Raw genomic sequence first — 24,367 nt, 5'->3', positions numbered from 1 at the left:
GTTGTACTGCTTGTACTACCTACTGTACCTGCTGGAAAACCATACTGTATGTGCTGTACCGCTTGTACTACCTACTGTACTTGTTGGAACCCTACTGTACCGCTTGTGCTACCTACTGTACCTGCTGGGAACCCTATTGTACCTGCTGTATTCCTTGTACTAGTTACTATACTTATTGGAAACCTTGTTGTACTTGCTGTACCACTTGTACCAGTTGTTGTTCTTGCTGATTACACTGTATTTGCTGTACCAGCACCATATCGGTTGTATTTGCTGAAACAACCCTTGTACTTGTTGTTCATGCTGTACTAGAGTGTACACTTGAACCTGCTTGTGTGCTTGTGCCTGTTTGAGCACTCTTATTTGGAGGATTTGAACCCTAGTCTCTACGTGATGATGAGCCAGGCTCAAGTATGAGAGTGCCTGTTTGTGCGTGGTCATGAAACGACAGTTTCGCATTCATCCCTCTCCAGGTGTATGAGACTGGTAGGCAAGTTACAGCGACTCTTCCAACGAGTCCTGCATCAACAGTCTACTCCTACTGTACTTGCTGGGAACCCTATTGTACCTTCTGTATTCGAGTAGACTACCCTGGTAGCAGTAATAAGTTCAGAGCTTTTCGGAAAGCTTCAAACTTCTCCCTGGAAAGGGGCTTGGTAAATCCATCTACCACATTGGCATGTATCAGCACGTAGGTCAAGGCTATCTCTCCAGCATGGAGCGGTTTCTTAACATAGTGATAATGCACCTCAATGTGCTTCGTCCGCGCATGGAAAAGTGGATTCTGTGCAACTACTAATGCGCTCTGACTGTCGGTGTAAAGGGTGGTAGCAAACTGTTGTCCGATACCAAGATCAGCCAAATGATGGCGGAGCCCACAGTAGTTGTGAAGGCTACCTTTTATTCAGCTTCACAACTGGACGTGGCTAGTGTCGGCTACGTCTTGCTGAGCCATGAGATGCATGAGCTCCCAAGAAGAAACAGTATCCACTGGTTGACACTCTTGTGTCGGAACATCTTACCCAGTCACTAGTCACTGTTTGTCATAGTTGTTTCTCGTACCGGTACGAATGCGTTCGTATGGTACGGTTCGTACGGTACGATACCGTACGATATCGTACGGTACGAGGTTTTTTTTTCCCCCAAAAATTTATTTTTTCTTGATTTTTTTTTCCAAATGCTTAAAAAAAATATAGAAACCCTGCTTTACGAAGATCCCAAATGCTCGCAATACTTCGCAACTTTTGTGTCCACTGAGTATTCCATATGGGGTTGTTGAGAGACCTAAAAAATCTGGCGAGGTAGACTGGTAGTGTACACTTGATTGGTAGGATGAGAGAATCTTGCTCCATCACTTGGAGATCCCTGGTATAGGTAGGCTAGACAATTAGATTCTCAAGTTATGTACGAGGGAGAAGATTTGGACATGGCCATTTTGATCTAGAGAGGAGTCCCTAAACTTATCACACTAGATGCACTCCTCGTATTTGTGCAAGGACGGTCCCTTAGTCATAAACGCTACACTGGGAGACCTTTGGTATTGCATTACCCATCTAGGTTCTTTTTTGGAGACAATCGGGAGATCCAACTGGGAGAGACACATATCCATGTTCTGGTTCCTCAAGCACTGTAGACTCCTCCCCCCCCAACCTTCCCTCACATTCAAGCTTGAAGCTCCATAGGTTGTAAGTGTAAAAAATAACCGTATTTTATCGTACGGTATCCAAAAATTTCATATCGTACCAAAAATTCTCGTACGGTATCGTATCGTACGGTATCGTATTTTCGTACCGTGACAACCATGCTGTTTGTGTAGGCAAACAAGCATAAAGAAGACGAACTGCTGTAAAACAATGCATAGTGCTGAGTGCCTTGAAGGTAGTGGAAGACACGCTTCACTGCTTGCCAATGCCGAATGCGGGGACAATGCATAAACATGCTCAATTGCGATATTGCATACTAAACATCCAGATGGGTATTGCATAGGTATATAAGGCATCTGACAACTTGTTGATAGGTGGCTACATGAAAGGGCTCAGAATTGTGATGAATGTATCTTCTCGTTCCAAGAGCTGATGAATGTATCTTCTCTGAGATAACATGATACCCCCCTCAATCGGAACAAACTAGATACCCAAATAATAATGTAGAAGACCCATGTCGGAAACATCGAATGTATTTTGCAGGTCAGTGATGAAAGCTACAATTTGCCCTTCATCAGGGGTTGCCACGAGCAGATCATCCACAGAAAGGTTGATGATAGGAGATGATCCCCTTGTTTGTGGACATAAAGAGTGCTTTCAGTGGGGCTATTCCGAAACAAGCAAGAGAGCAGGTATGCATGTATCTTCTGATACCAAGCCCGAGGAGCCTGTTTAAGGCCATATAGTGCCTTGCGCAATCTACATACCTGATGCTCTGCACCCTGCTGAACAAAGCCAGGAGGTTGGGTGACAGAAACCTCTTCTTGCAGATCACCATTAAAAAATGCAATTTTGTCATCCAATAGATGCACGTTCCAACCTTTATGGGAAGCCAATGCAACCAGAGTCCGAATGGTCATCATACGTAATGTAGGTGCAAAAGTCTCATCATAGTCAATGCCTTCCCTCTGGGCATAGCCCTTGGCGACTAATCGAGTCTTATACCGATCAATGGAGCTGTCAGGCTTCCGTTTCAGCTTAAACACCCACTTGGTGCCTATAGCATGCTTGCCGGCAGACAGATCACATAACTCCCATGTATCAATGGAGTCCAACTCCGAATGCATGGCTGAAACCCAATTGTCATCTTCCAAGGCATCAAAGTGAGAAAGCGGTTCCTCATTCAGTGTGGTAGCGACAAGGGCTGTGTCTACAAAATGAGATGCATGTCTATAGGCAACTCGTGTTCGTCCTATCAAAGGTTCAGGTAGCTTGCTATCACGCAAGGTTGCCTGGAGCTAGCGAGGAATCCTCTGAGAATCACGAATAGCTACATCCTCTTCAATTAATGCATCACCCAAGGCATCCGGATTAAAGGGTTGCATAATCCGGAGCAATAGGGAGATTGTTGAACAGCTGAATTTGCGGAAGGACTGCAGCAGTAGGAGGCTAAGTCAAAGCCAAGGCGGGTTGAGAGGAGTCAGAACCAACACCAAACAAAGGCAACAATGTGTCAAATACATACAAAGCATCAATGGATGGCTGTAGCCAACAGGAGAGCATAGGTTGAGATGCATATTCATGAAAGACAACATCTCTGGATACAATTAGCTTCTGATTGGACAGAATAATATACAGCCGATAACCTTTGCTCTCATTGCTGTATCCCACAAAGATACATTTCAAAGCCTTTGCTTCAAGCTTATGTCTATGCAATGGTGGTACATGCACATAAGCCAGACAGCTGAAAACACGCATATGAATAGGAAAGAAGTGACTTATTATGGGCATTATTGGCAAGGGTTGATGTGAGAAGCTTTTTTTCCCAAGTAGCAGATCCTTTTGGGTAAACCCACACCAAAGCAATGTGAAAGCCCACCCTAAGGCAATTTTTGGGTATCAAAGCCACTCAAACACTTCATATGTGTGAGTTTCATCCTCAAGTTTGTGCCAGTTTTTTACTAGAAAAAGATTGTTTGATTCATGCATGAAAATGTGAACTGTGTGCTTGGCTGTTTTTTTCATGTGCTAACTGGAGGCAAGTCTGGAGTGGAGGCATATGGGGGATGAGTTTACTTGCTGTTTTTCATAGGAAAAGGAGAGTCCTTAATGCAATGAGATGATTGTATGGTTAGGTACAGCTCCCCCTCTGTCGGTATGCAATGTCAGCAGCTTATAATTGCAAGCGTTTTCAACAAGAGGAAGAAATTGACGGAAAGCTAAAAAGGCATCCGACTTGACTTTCAAACGATACACCCAATAGAAGCATGTGTAGTCATCAATGAAGGTCATGAAGTATAGATGTCCACCGAAAGAGGGAGCCCTCATAGGACCACACAGGTCACGGTACATTAGCTACAATGGGCGAGTAGCACGGACAGTGCCATCTTTTGGAAAGGATTGATGATGCATCTTTCCCAGTATACAGCCCTCGCATACATGCTTGTGGGGGAGCTACATAGGCGGCAGCTCATGAACCATAGCTTGACGTTGTAACCGCAGAAGAGATGGAAAATTCAAGTGACCAAACCAAGCATGCCAAAGCTCAGTGTCACGCTTGATCTATGGTGTGGGAACATTCAAGGCATCTGCATGAGGATTAGTACTCTTGTCATACATGTCAGGCCTTTACAGGCCATTGCGCAATGTACCGGACAACAGAAACGCATCAGAATCAGTTCTGTCTCGTGAATGGAACAACAAAGATCAAAAAATTGGATCTTCAAGCCAGCTTTGGCAAGTGCTGAGACAGAGATGAGATTCTTGCAGATTCCAGGTACATACAAGGTGTCAACAAGAGTATAAGTATCCCTAGAGATGAAGTCAATTGCACATTGCCAATGTCTTTGATAGCATAGGAGGCATTGTTAGCACACAAAACTGTTCCACTTGACAGAGCATCTGTCAAGGTAATAAATAGTTGCTTGCGTGAAGTAATGTGCTCAGTGGCACCGGAATCAAAGTACCAGTCATCATCTAACAAGGACAGACGAGACAGGCAGATCACTGCATGTTACTGTTAGTGCATAGCTATCATGTGCAAAATTTGGTTCCTTTGCATTGTCACTTGTAGTGGTAGCAAGTCCTTGCTGCTTGTTCTTCTTCTCAGCTATCTCCTTCCGCTTCTGACAGTCCTCTAAAACATAACTAGGTTTTCGACAGTAATTGCATCTCTTCTTCTTCTCAGCTATCTCCTCTTTGGGCTTAGGGTTATCTCACTGGGCTGGTGCTTTGTACTTAGACTTAGCACGAGATGGAGCCCTAGATTTACCTTTGCCATGATGGGAGGCAACAAATACCTGATCAGAAGCAAGCATATTGTTCCTATTGGAAAAAGACTGCTCTTCTTGAAACAGGAGAGCCACCAGCTCATCAAAGGTATACAACTCTAAATTGCTCTTTATTAGGAGGCGGAGTGTGGTAGCAAATCCTGATATGATTCAGGCAGGCCATTGATTCACCCTCAGTTAGATGCTCCAAGTCAAGCTTTCTCCGAAGATAGGTAACTCGGGCTTCATTGTGGATCTGATATAGAGAGGCAAGGACATCCCATGCACTCTTAGCGGATAAACATGATTGGATGTGAGGAATAACTTGCCGTTTGGAGGAGAGAGTAATAAGTGCATGCGCCTATGCATCTTTGGCATCCCATCTGAGTTGTTCCAGTGTAGGAGGAATAGGTGCAGGTTGTACACTCCCACTAGAACCAAATTCACTGTTTCCAACAGTGTATCCACCGGACATGATGAGAGCAAATGCAGGCCCAACAGGTCATAGGTCAGCACCAGATACATATATCCATAGGTTCTTTGCCACCAAAAGACGATGCTGTCAGAATATGCAGCGGAGATGATCACAAAATCTAAGAACACGAGCAAGTGCACTGCAGAAAAATACAGCAATGGAGAAGGAGAGAGAGAGGCGTGTAACTCTGCTCTATATACACAAGAAAATCCCGAAAATATGATACAAAGTGTGGGGGGCCATGGAGCCATTTTATATGGCCCCATCAGCCAGTCGGCTTGCTCAAAAGACAATCGACAGCATGTTGAAGGCCCACGACCAGCACCAGCTCCAGTCGGCCAGCAATAGGGACAGCTGACAGCAATAAATGCAACACCCGACTTGCTGAACCTAGTCGGCCAGCTTCTGTGAGTCGGCCCTCACACGTGTGAAGTCGGCCAGCAGGTAGCAGGGTGCAGCAAAACCAATCGGCCATCACCTGGATCACTCTAGGAACCTCAGGACAACCTCCCACACCTGGTAAAAAAAAGGAAAAATAGGAAAAAAATATGGAGTGGGGAAAACTGAGAAAACACCTAAACCGGGCGGGCCCACCCACAACAGAGGCCTTGGTGTAAATATACAGACAGGAGATGATTGCTAACATCCCCTCTTAGCTCCTGGATGTGAAACCAACCCCAAGGAGATGGAGTGCCGTTGGAGCAATGCTTGAGATAGAGACTTCGTGAAGAGGTCCACCGCACTGTCCTCCGTCGAACAGAACTCTAGCAAGATGTCATCAGCAACGATCTTTTCACAAACAAAGTGCCTCTGGATGATCGTGGGTTCCATTAGTGGAAACCCAATCCCGCCAAGTAACCTCTGCAACCTCACCACCTCGCAAGCAGCAGCACAAGCAGCCCGGTACTCTGCCTCTGTCGATGACAAGGCAATAGATGGTTGCCTCTTACTGCTCCATAAAACTGCTCCTGAGCCAAGGGAAAAACTGTAGCTTGATGTCAAGGTCCTCTTTTCTGGCTCTCCTCCCCAATCTGAGTCACTCCGTCTGTGGAGTCTGACTCCATCCATCAATTCCCCTCCTGTGTAAAAGAGTCCAAGATCCTTTGCATGTTGCAGAAACCACAAGATACGCAATCCTGCCTCCCAAAGAGTCCTCTGCAAACATGAGCTCAACAGCCTCATCAGGAAGCTCCCGTCCAATCTGGTAATCATCAACCAAATCAATGAACCATTCTGCTTCCGAGTAAAGGAGGCACCATACTGCTCACAAGGATCAACAACTGTTACGGTGGGATGCCAACTCCTGGAAACTTGCTGAAGACCACTCAAGGTCTTCGTAAACCTGTAAACCACCCCCTTTGAATCCGGAACCACAAAGCCTGGAGAATGTGCAACATCCACCTCCTTCTGCAAGTAATCAACTGTCACCTGCTTGGCTTTCCAATAGGGCCCCGTGGAAAGAACTTCCTCATCTACAGGAGTTTCTTTATCCCGAATACTACGAGACATCAGAGCATAGGTTACCTGTAAAGTTTCCTTTGACTGACGAACACAAGAACTACCAACATCTGTACTGGAAAGTTCCTGCCAATTGCTGCCATCATCTGGTCCGGGAAAGCCTGCACCTGCAGCGTATCCACACTTAAGTGGCCTTTACCAGACTGTCACTCAGTTTAGTTTGTAAACTCCATTCTCCACTCTGCCTTCCCAAACTACTTGGCCTGTTGCCTTGTCTCGAAGAGCAACAAAATGCTCATCAAACTCCATCCGTACACCAGTCTTGCAAACTTGATGCACTAACAACAGATGAAAACCAAGTGACGGAACATACAACACCTGGGAGGAACGCTTCCCCCCTTTGCCATTGGGAACTATCTCCAACCTGCCCTCACTGTGAACTGGGATAGTGGATGTATCCCCAGTAAGAATGTGACCAGAATACCTGCAAAGATCCTCTAAAGCTGAACGGGAAGGAGTCATGTGCCTAGAAGCACCAGTGTCTAGAATCCACTCTCGAGTATCCATAGCGGAGAGTCCTCCAACCTTCTTCCGGCCTGAAGAAAATGAAACATCGGTGTCATCATCTCCAGGTGCACAAAAGCTGGAGTCTTCACGGTTGCTGCTGAGGATTCGGCACCCTTCTCGGTGCTCCGCTTGGGACACTGCCTCCAATAGTGGCCTTTCTTGCCACAATCATCACAGGTCCTCTCTGCCTTCAGTTTCTCGTGGTCTGAGTTGCACTTCTTCTCAGAAGACTTCTCCGATGAAGCCTTCCCTTTGCCCTTGTTGTTACGGCCTTTCGACCGTTGGCCAGTTAAGGCCTCCGAACCTCCGCCCTGTGGAGGGTTCGAGAATCTTTCCTCCTGGTCCAAGACCATGGGCACAAGCTCCTCCCATGTGATGGTGTTGAGCCTGCCACTGGTAATCAAAGAAGAGTAAAATGCTGAGTATTGAGAGGGTAAATGCAAGAGCAACGTGATGGCCATATCCTCTGATGATTTCTCTTTCCCAGCCTGAAGAACTTCCTGCTAAAGAGCCTGCAGCTGGTTAATGTGCTCCCGCATCCTCGATCACTTTGCAGGATTCATAACCCGCATATGTACTTCCAAGGAAATCCTCTTCATGGGCGATAGTCTGTTATCGAGAGAAGCCAAATGCTGCCATATACCTTTGGCCAGCGTCATATGCTTGATATGATTGATTACTTGCGGTGTGCAGTTGAGGAAGATGAAAGAACGGACCCTGGCATTGACAGGAACCCACAACTGTGCCTGTGCCTCGCGTTCCTTTCGAATCAAGGGTAACTCCCCTTCCTCTAACTCCGGCCGTGGAACCCCAACAACAATGAAATTAGCAAGGTCGTAAGACTCGAGAACAGATTCCATCATTACCTTCCATATGCCGTAGTTGTTCTTGTCCAACTGACGGTCCACTGGGAACGTGGGGAGTGTCGGGATCTTCACATGCCTCTCAGCCATCTCAAGTAAATCTGCCATTGCGGGGGTGTAACTGAAAAGGGTGGGTGGTCTTAAACCTGTAAGTGTGTCACCATTTGGCCACCCGAATGGTTCACTCTTGCTTTCACACTATGTACATATTGGATTGGTGTCCATGGCTTATGGAATGTGCCTATGCATGTGATTGACACGTGTCATGCTGTATAGTTGGATATGATATTCCGCTGGGACTTGATGTTATCATGCCCGGAATATCTGGAGGACTTGGCTTTCCGCTGGGACTTGTGCCTTTGTATACATGCCCGGAAACGCCTGGAGGACTTGGCTTTCCGCTGGGACTTGTGCCTTTGTGTACATGCCCGGAACCGCCTGGAGGATTGGCTTTCCACTGGGTTTGGTATCGCATATACTTGCCTGGAAACGCCTGGTATTATATGGTTTCATGAACGGAAATCGCTCATGCCAATGCTGCATTGCATAGCATCTTTATGTACTTGCCTACAAATGAAATTGCATGCTGTTTTCATGCCTGCATGACCTATGTGTAGTTCCGGGCTAGGGGACGCCCGCCCGTGAACCGTGCGTGTGAAACTGTCTGCTGACATGGTTGTGTGGCATGTGAACAGGTGGTAAGTATTACCCAATCTAGGCTCAAATAGCCCTTAGGACTTAGCCAATATTTATAAGTGAGTTGCGTTCCCATTTCATTAAAGTTTGGGCGCCCAAAAGTCACTTATAAATTATGACCGCTTCCAAGTTCACACTCACTGAAGTCCCGAGGCGGACAAGACTCAATGTCCAGGACCTGATCCTCCCCTTTTACTCATAAATGGGCATCTCCCCATGTCCCTTCACCTGATTGGACCCCAATTCACTTACTTATTAAGAGAAATTCGTGTTTTCTCTTCATGAGGATTTTTAGAGGCTGAAAACTCTGTTTTTCCACCATTTCTCTCCATTTCCAAGCTCTCCATAGCCATACCCAACTTGCTAGGGTGTTTTCCAAGCTTCCAAGAGTGTTTCTAAGTGCTAATCACTCTCCTACTCACTCCCAATGACTGAAATTCAGCAAAACAGCTCTCATTTTTGCTGTAATTTCTGGTCTTTTTGCTGAAAATCCTAATTTCAGCCTTCCTTTCTCAAGTTGAACCATAGGGGAAGCTTTCCCAGGGTTCCCTTCATCCTCTTGAAGACTTTTGTCGCGAAGGATTGCGGCAAATCGAAGATATCAACACTTCTAAAGCTTCCAACGCGAAGGCTTCCGCTTGCAACAACTTCTATGAAGACTGGTAAGCTAATTGGACAATGTGTTGTCATTACTTACTCAGTAGAAGGGCAGGACTCCTTGTTTAGCCGCCCTGTGTAGTATTTCTCTTGTCCTATGTGCTCTTGAAGATGTTGCTACCTTGCTTGGTAGAACATAGAGCCAATGGTAGAGAATATGGGCACTGAAGTCGGGCCGGGCATCAAGGCAGCTCCTTGGTGATCTACATGGACATACCATTGTTTTCTAAATGCTGAATTTCATATGCATTGGCATGGAGGATTTGGCAATGGATGCCCGTGAAGCTATGTATTGAATTTCTCCAATAGTAATACAATTTACTCAAGGGAGGGGTCGGCCGTTCCGGCTCATTGCGTGTCTCTTGTCAATTCAGCAATTTACTTCTTGTATATGAGCAAGTGTCCTTCAAATCTTAGTGTATTTAAGTGTATTGATTAGCATTGTGTTCAACCAAGTTACATTGGTATCAGAGCATACGGTTCTCTTTCACTTCTATCGTGAGAGACGATCACCGTGAACACTAGCTATCTCTACACTTAGAACATTATGGACAGGCATACAATGAATGTTGGAGATGCTAATACAAGAGGCAGGGACAATGAAATGCATGCCTCCAATGCCTTACAGGATGAACAAACTCATGTGGTGCACAATAGGGAACATGAATATGTGGGACAGCCGTCCCGAAGCAAAGAGAAGATGCAAGAAGAAGAGTCCATAGTCTTGAGGGCTGAACTTACTCGTATGCAGGCTCTTCTCCATGCACAACAAGAAGAATTGAATCTCTATCGCCGCGAGGATCCATTGGTACATGACCGTTTGAACGCCAAGAAAGCTGAATCTTATATGGATCATGCAATGGCAATGATTGCTCAAGAGTTGCACATGCAACCGAGGGATGCAGCACGTGCATACTTGGCTCGTACCGAGGATGCCTATGCAGAAAAGGCAACCATCCCACATGTCTTGGAATCCCGACAAGTGCCCGAACAAGAACTTATGTCTAAGAGGATGAATCTCCATGCAATGGGAGAGGAACAATCAGTGACTTCACGCCATGCAGGAATACCTCATGTAGCCCGTGAAGGATACAATGTTTATGGCAGTGGTCAAAATGTATGTCAAATGCCATTGCCGGCTGAAAATGTGCATGCACAACACATGCAACATGGGCTGCAATTTTCTGTTGGTGCAGGTATTCCGCGTATCTCTCATGCCACTCATGCCTTCGAGTGTGCTCGTGAGGGAGAAGTTATGGCTGAAAATGTATCAATGCATGTTGAGGGGCCAGCCATGCCTCATGCTTACAGGGCACATGTATCTATGCCTTATGTATCACCTTTTGGTCCAAAAATGATGCCAGTCACAGGGGCTGTCCCAATGGACAAACATGGGGGAAAACATGTTGAGATGCACACACATGCATCAAAGTCTCGTGACTTCAAAGCCAGAGACAAATCTGTGAAGTTTGACACTTATCATGGAGAATATGATGCATCAAAGGCACTTGCTTTTATTGCCCAGTTTGATATTGCTTTCAGTGATGAGGATTTCACTCAGAAATCCATGATCCGGCATGTAAGCATGTTCATGAAAGACACTGCTGCCCATTGGTGGCTCACGGAGAAACTCTCACCGAATCCCGTTAGATCATGGGAAGAGTTCAAGGAGAGGTTCTATGCTCAATTCTTGCCTCCCAATGCATTGAATGAGATAACAATGAAGTGGGATTGGGTAAAGCAAAATGAGGGGGAATCGGTAAATGCATATGTACAAAAGTTTTGGAAAGTGCTTTTGGAGGTGTCTCCATTTATGCATGTCACCGAGACGGAAAGGAAGAGAAGGTTTCAATCGAGATTGCAACCACAAATGTATCCTGGTCATACCTTACACCAATTAATCGCAGCCGCCACCGCCACCGAGCAATTGGAACTCAAATTGAGTCGATCCAATAAGGCTAAATTCTCATTTCAAGGCAAAGAGAGGGCTGTCCAAAACCTGCAAAATGATGGACAGCCACCTAAAAGGGACCAAAACCAAGCCAAATCAGGTCCAAAAGCTGAAAATAAGTTTGCTAAAAAGCGCTCTTATAAGCCGGCAAACTTTGGTCTTAGTGCTGAGAAGAAGGAGCAATATATGCGTGAAGGCAAATGCTTTACTTGTGGCAGCACTGAGCACATGGCAAGAGTATGTCCAAATAAGAAGAACAAAGCTGAAAATGCTAATGTACCGAAGCCTAATGTGCATATGGTTCCGGATGTGCAGGGCAACACTTCACATGATAGCACAGATAGGGTTGTATGCAAAGCTTGGGGACAACTCAAGAATCAGCCCGCTTTGTTTATGTTTGATGATTGTGCATCTGAAAATTTCATATCCACTCAGATGGCAGCTGCTTTGGGTATTGAAGTGGAGGACATGGGTCCTCAAATTGAAGCAAGGGCTGCCTTTGTTGGTAGAGAAGTGCAGGTCATGCCTATTTTTGGCAAGTTGCGCATACACATCCAAGGCTATGTGGATCATGAGTATTTTCTTGTGGCGCCTTTGAATGGCTGTGATGTATTGCTTGGAAAGCCTTGGCATACACGTATTGATCCGTGCAAGGCTTACAAGACTAACAGGATCACTTTCATGCATAAAGGCCGAGAACATGTAATTGATGCTGGTGAAGAGGGTGATACCATTCCCCTTGTATCTCATGTACAAATTAAGAAAGTAATGAAAAAGAGTATTTTTACGTACTTGATTTTTGTACGAGATCCTGTTGAGAAAAATAATGTACATGTAAACACTCTTTGTAATGATAGGCTGCAATTTTTGCAAGAGCACAATGATTGTTTTGCTAATGAATTACCAAATGAGTTACCACCTGTACGACCGGAAGATCATCGCATTGATCTTGTGCCGGGTAGCTCACCACCTAATAGGCCAGCCTATCGTGTAAGTGCATCCCAAAAAGAGGAGATCATGAAGCAAGTGAATGAGCTTCTTGAGAAGGGTTTGGTTCAGCCAAGCTCTTCTCCATATTGTTCACCCGTCCTCTTGGTTCAAAAGAAGGATGGATCCTTTCGTATGTGTGTGGATTATAGAGCTTTGAATAAGCTTACTATCAAGAATCGGTTTCCGATTCCACGCATAGACGACATCCTTAACAAGTTTGATGGATCGGCATGCTTTAGCCGAATTGATCTCAAGAGTGAATATCATCAAGTGCGTGTAGTGTCTCAGGATGTACACAAAACTGCTTTCAGGACAGCATTTGGGCTTTATGAGTATCTTGTTATGCCTTTTGGTCTTACAAATGCCCCGGCTACATTCAATAGAATGATGGATCGCATATTCCGTGGGTACAGGAAATTTACAGGTGTGTTCTTTGATGACATCCTAGTCTTCTCGAAGACCGAAGAAGAGCATAAAGCTCATGTGGCTATTGTTTTTGAAGAGCGCCATAAGCATAAACTCTTCATAAATGCAAAGAAGAGTGAGTTCTTCTTGTCAGAGATACATTATCTTGGGCATATTGTTTCTAAAGATGGAGTGCGGATGGATCCTGCAAAGATTGATGCAATTCGGAATTGGCCCAAATTGAGTTCGGTCCATGAGATCCGTAGTTTTCTTGGATTATGCTCTTACTACCGCAGGTTCATTCGGCACTTTGCATGGATTGCTTCTCCTTTACATGATTTGACAAAGAAGAAGGCCGTGTTCAAATGGACTAATGTAGAGAGAGATGCATTCCTCAAATTGAAAGATGCAACTACTCATGGTCCAGTGTTGATCGTTCCGGATTTACAAAAGCCTTTTTGTGTGGAATGTGATGCATCTGGAAATTGCATAGGAGCTGTCCTTAATCAAGAGGGACATGCCGTGGCTTATGAGAGTCGTAGATTGCATGATGCAGAGCTATCTCTTGGCATTTATGAGAAAGAGCTCTTGGCTGTAATTCATGCACTTACTATATGGAAACATTACCTTCTTGGGGTTGATTTCACTGTGAAGACAGATCACCAGAGTTTGAGGTATTTTCTTACTCAAACTAAGTTGTCAGAGAAGCATATGAGGATGGCCAATTTCCTCTCTATGTTTCATTTTCAGATCTTGCACACCCCGGGAAAGAAGAATGTAGTGGCCGATGCATTGTCACGAAAGCCGTATGTAGCAGCTATCTCGGTTGCCTCTCATGGGGACTTGTCTACCATGCGTGATTTGTATCATACGGATGCTGATTTTGTCACTATTTGGGCTGATTTGAAGGCTGGTCATGCACATGCCTCATATGTGATCAAAGAGGGTTATCTCATGAAAGATAATTGCCTATGTGTGGTGTCTGACATGAGGCAAAAGGTTTTGGATGAGTGCCATGCTCCTCCATATGCTGGTCATAGAGGCATAATGCCTACTACGCACATGATTGAGAGGTATTTCTTTTGGCCAGGTATGCGGAAGGACATAGAGGCACATGTACGTGCATGTATCACCTGTCAAAAGGTCAAATTTGATAGGCAAAAGGCACCAGGTTTGCTTCAGCCATTGCCTATTCCTACGCAGCCATGGGAAAGTATTACAATGGATTTCATTATGGACTTGCCACGTACCCAACAGGGTAATTTGGACAATTCTGGACAGGTTTAGCAAGTAAGCTCATTTCTTGCCAGTCAAAAAGACCATCAACGCTGAGCATATGGTTAAAATATATCTTGCACAAGTGTTCAAACATCATGGAATGCCGAAGTCCATTGTGGGGGATAGAGATCCTAGGACTACAAGTCTCTTTTGGCAGGCCTTATTTGATAATATGGGCACCAAATTGGACTTCTGATCAGCTTATCACCCTCAAACGGATGGGCAAAGTGAGGCTGCAAATTCAGCCGTGTTGGATCTCTTGAAATGTTATGTCGCGGATCAGAAGTCTTCTTGGGAGAGTACTTACCCCTTGTGGAATTTGCATACAACAACACGGTGCATGCATCTACGGGAAAGGTCCCGTTTGAGATTGTTTATGGTAAGGTGGTTTTGCCACCCATCCTTCGCACAAAGGATGAGATATTTGCAGCTGATGAGTATGTAAGAGACTTGGATATTGCTTTTGCTCAGGTGCGGACAGCCATTGCAAGGTCACAAGACAAGCATAAAAAGGCTGCCGACAAGCATAGAAGACAATTGGATGTTAAAGAGAATGATCGGCTATTGCTGAAATTTGAGAAAGCAAGACTTGCAAAGAGGCCTGGCAAAGAGGGTGCATATCCTAAGCTTGCAACCAGGTACTATGGGCCTTTTCGAGTGATCGAGAAGATCAATGAAGTGGCTTTTAGATTGGCATTACCTAGTCATTGGCACATACACAATGCTTTTCATGTGAGTCTCCTTCGAAAGTATGTAGGGCCGGAGCCCAGTGAAATGGTCATTGAGGATCCACCAGAAGTGGATGAGCTTGAGGAGATCTTGCAGCCAGAGCAGATTGTGTATCACAAGGAACGCAAGCTTGCTGCAGGCAAAGTTGTGAGGCGTTACCTTGTGAAGTTTAAGAACTATCTTCCCATTGATGCTAAATGGGTAGATGAAGAGTTCTTCAAAGATTGCCCGCATGTGCTTCAGACATATTTGGATGCATTTCAGTTGCGGACAACTGTTTAGAAGCGGGGGGGAATGTCACCATTTGGCCACCCGAATGGTTCACTCTTGCTTTCACACTATGTACATATTGGATTGGTGTCCATGGCTTATGGAATGTGCCTATGCATGTGATTGACACGTGTCATGTTGTATAGTTGGATATGATATTCCTTGGATATGATATTCCACTGAGACTTGATGTTATCATGCCCGGAATATCTGGAGGACTTGGCTTTCCGCTGGGACTTGTGCCTTTGTGTACATGCCCGGAAACGCCTGGAGGACTTGGCTTTCCGCTGGGACTTGTGCCTTTGTGTACATGCCCGGAACCGCCTGGAGGATTGGCTTTCCACTGGGTCTGGTATCGCATATACTTGCCTGGAAACGCCTGGTATTATATGGTTTCATGAACGGAAATCGCTCATGCCAATGCTGCATTGCATAGCATCTTTATATACTTGCCTGCAAATGAAATTGCATGCTGTTTTCATGCCTGCATGACCTATGTGTAGTTCCGGGCTAGGGGACGCCCGCCCGTGAACCGTGCGTGTGAAACTGTCTGTTGACATGGTTGTGTGGCATGTGAACAGGTGGTAAGTATTACCCAATCTAGGCTCAAATAGCCCTTAGGACTTAGCCAATATTTATAAGTGAGTGCGTTCCCATTTCATTAAAGTTTGGGCGTCCAAAAGTCACTTATAAATTATGACCGCTTCCAAGTTCACACTCACTGAAGTCCCGAGGCGGACAAGACTCAATGTCCAGGACCTGATCCTCCCCTTTTACTCATAAATGGGCATCTCCCCATGTCCCTTCACCTGATTGGACCCCAATTCACTTATTAAGAGAAATTCGTGTTTTCTCTTCATGAGGATTTTTGGAGGCTGAAAACTCTGTTTTTCCACCATTTCTCTCCATTTCCAAGCTCTCCATAGCCATACCCAACTTGCTAGGGTGTTTTCCAAGCTTCCAAGAGTGTTTCTAAGTGCTAATCACTCTCCTACTCACTCCCAATGACTGAAATTCAGCAAAACAGCTCTCATTTTTGTTGTAATTTCTGGTCTTTTTGCTGAAAACCCTAATTTCAGCCTTCCTTTCTCAAGTTGAACCATAGGGAAAGCTTTCCCAGGGTTCCCTTCATCCTCTTGAAGACTTTTGTCGCGAAGGATTGCGGCAAATCGAAGATATCAACACTTCTAAAGCTTCCAACGCGAAGGCTTCCGCTTGCAACAACTTCTATGAAGACTGGTAAGCTAATTGGACAATGTGTTGTCATTACTTACTCAGTAGAAGGGCAGGACTCCTTGTTTAGCCGCCCTGTGTAGTATTTCTCTTGTCCTATGTGCTCTTGAAGATGTTGCTACCTTGCTTGGTAGAACATAGAGCCAATGGTAGAGAATATGGGCACTGAAGTCGGGCCGGGCATCAAGGCAGCTCCTTGGTGATGTACATGGACATACCATTGTTTTCTAAATGCTGAATTTCATATGCATTGGCATGGAGGATTTGGCAATGGATGCTCGTGAAGCTATGTATTGAATTTCTCCAATAGTAATACAATTTACTCAAGGGAGGGGTCGGCCGTTCCGGCTCATTGCGTGTCTCTTGTCAATTCAGCAATTTACTTCTTGTATATGAGCAAGTGTCCTTCAAATCTTAGTGTATTTAAGTGTATTGATTAGCATTGTGTTCAACCAAGTTACAAAGTGGCTGTCCAGCAAATCAGACCGCCTTCCTCTTGCTTCTCCTCTTCCCGAACGGTCCAGAACAATCCACCAATCAGCAACAAAACAGCCCCCCTCTTGCTCACACAGTTCCCAAGATTTATCAAGAGCCTAGAGCTTTGATACCATGTCAGAATATGCAGCAGAGATGATGACAAAATCTGAGAACACAAGAGCAAGTGCACTACAGAAAAAATACAGCAATGGAGAAGGAGAGAGAGAGAGGCGTGTAACTCTGCTCTATATACACAAGAAAATTCCGAAAATATGATACAAAGTGTGGGGGGGCCATGGGGCCATTTTATACAGCCCCATCAGCTAGTCGGCCTGCTCAAAAGACAGCCGACAGCATGCTGAAGGCCCACGACCAGCACCAGCTCCAGTTGGCGAGCAGTAGGGACAGCCGACAACAATAAATGCAACACCCGACCTACTGAACTCAATCGGCCAGCTTCTATGAGTCGGCCCTCACATGTGTGAAGTCGGCCAGCAGCAAGGTGCATCAAGCCAGTCGGCCATCACCTAGATCACTATCACTCCAAAAACCTCAGGACAGCCTCCCACACCTAGTAAAAAAAAGGAAAAACAGGGAAAAAATTATGGAGAGTGGGGAAAACTAAGAAAACACCTAAACCGGGCGGGCACACCCACAACAGAGGCCCTGGTGTAAATATACAGACAGGAGGACTGCTAACAGACGCACCATATATACCCACATGGGATAGTGGTTCCATTCGACGGACAGCATGCCAAACAACTCATTGGTGTTTTCGGACATGTTACACAACAAGGGAATATACAGGCTGAAGTGTATCTAACACAAGGAGTACCTACAAGGGAGTCAAAGTACTTCAAAAGTTCGTAGAGGGATGTACAAACTTACCAAGAAGCAGGTAGCGGAATCGGCAGATGCGGAATCGGATGGGCTTGCAGCAAGTCGGAATCAGCTGATTGGAAGCTGACGTGGAATCAGCAGGTCTGATGATGACGTGGAGATAGCAGATTGGAAGCTGATGGAGGAATCAACAAGACGGAAGCTGACATGTCTGATGTTGACGTGGAGACAACAAGTCCGATGATGATATGGAGACAGCAGGTCCGATGCTGACGTGGAGATAGCATATCCGAAGTTGACGTGGAGACAGCAGATCCGAAGCTGACTTGGAATCAGCAGGTCGGAAGCTAGGGTTGACTCAGAATCAGCAGGTCAACAAATCGGATTCGGTAGTTTGGAATCTGGGACTGCTAAAAGTAAACCCAACCAAGGAAATAAACTTGGCCAATTGCTAAATCCGGAAAGGGAAGCGTTGACGCCTGAAGTTAGGAAGCCGAAGAACTGACTTCTGAAGGTAGAGCAAAGTGCTGAATGCTGAAAACCGAGAGCCATGTGCTTAAGGCGGAGAGCAAAGCGCTGAATGTTGAAGACTGAAAGCCAAACATTGAATGCAGAAAGCGAAGGGCTGAGCTACAAACAAGGCAAAACTGAGTGACGCAGCTAAATGAGCTGACCAAGAAAAATCAATTGATGCAAAAGTCAAATGCTCAAGAGGAATGTTGAGAAGCTGACGGATACATAAGTCCAATGTCAAAAGAAAGCTGAATGACTGAACAATGGCAAGAGTAGTACCAGCTGAAAAACTCTAATGAAAGTTGAGGGAAGTGCTAGTGCGGGGGTGAGCCTGGAATATATGGCCGCATTAACAAAAATAACGCCAATGTACAAAAGAAGGCAAAACCCTAGATATGAGTGAAAGTGCGCAGAGCAAGATCTTACCTAGAACGTGTGGCGACGCCAATGAGATGAAGACCAGTAGGAGCCAACGCCAACGAATGAATAGCATCAAGGCCAATAGCCAGTTGTCAAGTTGAGTGCGCCAACAGAGTGTAGGCAAGAGCGGCAATAGAATGAGAGCTCTGAAACGCTCGCTTTGAAACTTGTGCCGCAAGAGTGATTGGCGGCAAAGAGCTATTGGCTGAGAAGCCAAACTCTAAACCCTAGGCACTGTCTTCAAGACAACAAGGCTTTGATACCAATGTTGGATGTGAAAGGGGGTGCTCTGCACAGAATCACAAACAAAACACGCACACGAGCTCAGAGAGCGATAGAGACGATAATGATAGCTGGAATGTACTCAATGGATTATGAGCGAGTGGAGTACAACTCTAGTAGCCCTAGAGGCTAGCACTAGGGCTGACGTGGCTGCTAACACACTAAGGGTGTGTTCTCACAGAAAAAAACCATGCCAGCATAGGGTAAAAAGCGCCCGTGATCAACTTTGTTCACTCCTGAACTTCCAGGAGGCAAAAGGCTAACATCATTCAATTGTTATGTGCAATATGGCTTTTACATATTAAGTGTGACGTGCGTATTGTTCACGAGACAGTGCCCAAGGACATTCACACCTAGCCAGTGTAGTTTCTGGAGCTCTCCCTAAAATTGACTCATATTAAGTGTGACGTGCGTATTGTTCACGAGACAGTGCCCAAGGACATTCACACCTAGCCAGTGTAGTTTTTGGAGCTCTCCCTAAAATTGACTCATAAAGTCAGTTATATAGGCCTCCTATAAACTAAATATAGCACATGTCTCATAAAAGCTACTAACCGACACTTGAGATGCCTTCCCCCTAGGCTATGGTCAACCTAACCTGAAGGTCTTAACTGTGATTAGCCTTGGGACATAACACCTGCAGTCGTTGGGGCGAGGCTAGATTCCTGCAAAGGCTCCATTCCTGCTCAAGGAACATGATGAGTCTATCCTTGGCTGCCCTTTGTAAGAGCGAACTGATCTCTCTAAGCCTGGAGTCAAGAAGGTGAGGAGAGTGTCCCAAACCTTGACAAAATCTTTGTGCTGATCCCCGTGTCCTGGATCAAGCTCTTTGGAATGTGGACACTGTTGTTTCTCTGGCCGCCAGGGGTCCTTTATGTGAAGGAGGACGGGTGTGCTCTGAAAGCATGGTTCCGACTTGATGCATGGAGTATTGGGGGGTGCCAGGGCTGGGGCAGGCCTTTGATTGTTCTGATGAATGCCTAGTCTTCCTAGGACCATCATGCGCCAATTGCACCCCTTTATCTTAGGGAGTCTTTTTCATTTGTGATTCTCCGTGGGGAGTGACCGCTTGAACCTGAGGAGGGAGGGGACTATCTTTTGGTCAGCAGATGCTGCCCATATTTGCTTGGCCTGTCTACCATGGTCTGCTGCCTGTGTGGACCTGTCCTCTGCCCACATGGTCGTCCCAGGCAGTCCACCCCTAACAAAGGCTGCCTGCCTGGAGTGAGATGTGTCACGGATGCCTTTGAGGTGCACGTGGTGTACTTCCATTCTGACCGGGTCACTTTGTGGTAGAAAGCATCCAATTTATTTTTGCACCTTAATGGTGGAATTCCACTCAGCAGCTAGAGACCAGGCTGAGTAGAGGATATGGAGTCACGTCTTTCATCTTGTATTTGCAAAGATGCATCATGCAGTTGGCCTTTGGCTGCACCCTACAGTTCAGAGCTTGAGAGAGCTATTTTTGCTAATCCTGATGGCAAGTGCTCGAGGGACAATGGTTTTGACCGCCCTGCTTGGTCCTCCATCACTGGTGCTTTTCAGGACGTCTGGGATGCAGGAGAGATTGTCTTCTTCATTCTACTTCATCCCTAAAGGAGACAATAAGACCTTTGTCATGTAGTGAAGACCAATTACCTTGCAGAAACTTAAGGCAGTTTGAGGTTATAATCGTGTTGCAAGAACTAGTGGACCTATCAAAAATATGGGCACATGCAAGTGGGGTCAGTACCAAAGTTGCTTAGTAGGGTTCACTAAAAGGAAAGCATTACTTGATGGCCATATTTGGTCCTTTGTTCTGTTTTTACTAGACCGAAAGACTGAAAGACTGCTTGGTCCTCCATCACTGGTGCTTTTCAGGACATCTGGGATGCAGGAGAGATGGTCTTCTTCATTCTACTTCATCCCTGAAGGAGACAATAAGACCTTTGTCATGTAGTGAAGACCAATTACCTTGCGGAAACTGCAGGCAGTTTTGAGGTTATAATTGTGTTGCAAGAAGAACACCTCCCAGCCTTCCCAAGAGGGGGTTTATATTATCTTTGTGTGTATCATGCAAGTGGGCATGGTGGTTACTGCCACCTATACATCAAAGCTTCCAGCAGTTAGTCAAGCGCATCCCCACCTCATCTATGAAAAATCGATCAGCGGGCATCAATGCATGAGTTGGTTCTTCAAGCTTTGATGCACTGGATCCTGGGACTTGGCTGGGCTTCTGTGAAGACTCGTCTGGTTCTGTAACAGCTGTGCAGGGTGTTTCACTCCAATTAGCTGACTGATGACGTTAGTGGGGATGTTAGTCAAGCGCATCCCCACCTCATCTATGAAAAATCGATCAGCGGGCATCAATGCATGAGTTGGTTCTTCAAGCTTTGATGCACTGGATCCTGACTTGGCTGGGCTTCTGTGAAGACTCGTCTGGTTCTGTAACAGCTGTGCAGGGTGTTTCACTCCAATTAGCTGACTGATGACGTTAGTGGGGATGTCGTAGTATCTGGGCCATACTATGCATGATGGAGTTGATGGTTTATTGTCTTGTGGATGACTACCATGAGGGTATAAATTACACTTCTTATCTTATAAGGTGAATTTGGGCATGTTCTTGGATTCATCTAAATATATCTTATTACTGTATTAGCGGACATGCAAATTTCACATTGTGCAGTTTTCCTCCAAGTTGCAGCGAGTTGATATTGTGTAAATTCTTTCTATCTTTAGCGGTGCATATGCCCATCAACTACCCTTTTGTAATAATTCTTTCTATTTGTTATGATCCTTAGTGCTAGGCTTCATTATGGCTGGGTGTGCCATGTATCTCTGAGGCTTTGACAGAAACTTAGTAGACAGACCTCCTTTCTATCTTTAGCGGTGCATATGCCCATCAACTACCTTTTGTCGTAATAATTCTTTCTATTTGTTATGATCCCTAGTGCTAGGCTTCATTATGGCTGGGTGTGCCTTGTATCTCTGAAGCTTTGACAGAAACTTAGTAGACAGACCTTTGTATGAATGTATGCTCTTATGTATGCGTGCGCGTGCATGCGCGTGGGGGGGGGGTGTGTGTGGGAGCATATATTGATACCAAGTTCTACACCTACTATTGGGCACTAATCACGTTAGTGGGGATGTCGTAGTATCTAGTCCATACTATGCATGATGGAGTTGATGGTTTATTGTCTTGTGGATGACTACGTTCTTCTAGTACTTGGCGAGGTGGGTGACTCTCACAAAAAAAAAAAAAGGAGAGTTGTGTCACTAGATGGTAAGACTTTTATCTACAGGAAATGTGATTCTTAGGGGATTCCTAGGATTGATGTTCAAGGGGGGAACTTGACATTTAAAGTTGACATTTAGCATGATGTTTGCAGGTTCTTCAACAACCAGAAGCACAGGCTATTGGTGGGCAAGTTTTAGGTGGAGTTACTCAAAGGCTTGCTGCAAGATTACTCCAACAAGTACTGCGACCCACAGCTCCCCCTCTTTCTGTGTGATTTACTTGTGTTGTAAATATCCCAATTATTGTATTGACGTGCCTCTTAGTGGCACTGGATTCCATTGACTTCTCTATTTATTGGAATAAGTATCCTGAAGATGTTTCCAACTTTGTAATAGGCCTATACTAAAGGAAATTGTAAAATGAGCAAGGCTTTTGGATTAAAGGTACTTCAATTGTTTAAAGTGACCTTGGTGTAAGACTTGCACTTGAGTCCCTCATTGGTACAGTTTCTAGCTCTTCGGAAGACCGTTTGTCCGTTTTTGGTTCCTCTTTCCTTGGCAGAACCGATGTCTTTGTTTTTGGGAGCACTGGTATCACAGTCCTGATGACTGGAATTATATCCCTACCATTCTCATAACTGAGCATTAACCTTGGCAAAAGTTATAAGTAGAGAAGAGTGCGTATTTTAATTGAACTAAGGTTAAATGGGTAGAAATCTAAGGTTGAATGGTCAAGTGTAAAAAATTAGGAATAATTTCTGGGAAGTAAAATAAATATTAAATGACCGGCAAGAGTTGGCTGCACATGGATGGCAATCAAGCCTTTCCACAGCTCAATCATCTGCAATTTGGGAGCACAATGGTGTGAAGGGTCTTATGAGTGCATGTTGAGAAGCTCTGTTTTGTAGCTTAAGGTTTTCTTGTATTAGTAACATCGGTTAGGTGGGTCATTTGATGATCATTAGTAACATATCGGTTAAGTTAGGTAGTCCATAGCTTGTCAATGACATTGCATTCATGTTCACATACCCTAAGAAAGACCCTTTACAAACTCAGTAAATGCGTGTGCGCGCGTGTCCTTAGAGTTTGTGGGTTTTCTGGTGTTTTCAAGGTTTAGGGTTTTTGCAAATTTGGAGTCTTCTCTCTTTGTAACTTTTTTGCAGCATGCTAGGTGTTGCCAATTGAATGACATGCTAAAGAGGTCAAGGGTTGAGTCCTCAAAAGGAGGAGAAATCATTTTAGCTTGGGGATCTCACAGCCACGATCACCATGTTTAGGGTATTGGACTATGAGCAAGATACACGTAGCGCCTTTTTCTTTAGTAATGAATACCGATACACAAACACACTCTTATCACTTGACTTCTCATACTCAAGCCCACTTCTTCCAATCTATTTGTTATGGCAATGAGAGATGCCATCTAGATATTGTAAATGGAATGATCATGGATTAGTGTCGTTTATGAATACTTTTTTTTTTTTTGGCATTTGAATGAAAGATAATGGCACTCATCCTTGCCAATCTTTTCAATGAGATGTTTCGCAAGGCTTTCCCGAAATTTAGACTTACAACACTTGTTGATGTAAATCTTGCATGAGTAGGGATTGTAAGATTAGGAGAGAGATGCCAAGTAATCTCACACGCAAAGGCAGTGTGGACGATAAAAAGAGTATATATAGTCCAAAGGGACGACTCCTATCTTCAACTTCCCCATGGAAGAGTGGGAGGTTGGTTAGGTAGAGTGAAGACCTAATGTAGCATGCCTTTGTATGTCCATTGGGTGGATGTGTGTGCCTCTGAGGGTGGTAAGCAGCTCTAGGTTGGGCACATTTAATGGTGAGTCATTGTCTCTCCCAAGGTGTGGTGTGGACACGTCACATGTGGCATGGTAACCCTTGGTTTTTAAGATGATATCAAAGCTGTGATTCATGATTTCGGGATACTTTTCTTCGTGCTCAATTGGAGGGGGTGTTGGAGATGCAAATCTAACACGGTAGTGGGGGTTGCAAGATGGGAAAAGGGATGCCAAGAAATCCCACATGCAAAGATAGTGTGGAAGATGAATTGGTATATGTAGTCTAAAGGGACCTCTCCTATCTTTAACTCCCCAAGCTTGTCTTTTGTGGAAGATTAGA

General features: G+C 45.0%; 1 protein-coding gene across 1 annotated transcript in view; it reads left to right on the top strand.

Annotated features, from left to right (window-relative positions):
* Window positions 1-22,698, top strand: part of LOC147639220 (protein ACTIVITY OF BC1 COMPLEX KINASE 3, chloroplastic-like) — a 35,599-nt gene extending 12,901 nt beyond the window's left edge. Inside the window, exon 7 of the mRNA XM_086788468.1 lies at window positions 22,385-22,698. Coding sequence (XP_086644594.1) covers window positions 22,385-22,507 — 123 coding nt within the window. The 3' untranslated portion in view covers window positions 22,508-22,698. The remainder of the gene's footprint in view (window positions 1-22,384) is intronic.
* The last annotated feature ends 1,669 nt before the right edge of the window (window positions 22,699-24,367 follow it).

The sequence above is a fragment of the Cibotium barometz genome, chromosome 4 (genome assembly GCF_041138505.1).
Source record: "Cibotium barometz isolate CiBa-2024 chromosome 4, ASM4113850v1, whole genome shotgun sequence".
In the NCBI taxonomy this organism is placed as follows: domain Eukaryota; kingdom Viridiplantae; phylum Streptophyta; class Polypodiopsida; order Cyatheales; family Cibotiaceae; genus Cibotium; species Cibotium barometz.
Note: the sequence above shows the minus strand (reverse complement) of the source record. Positions and strands in the feature narration are given on the sequence as shown.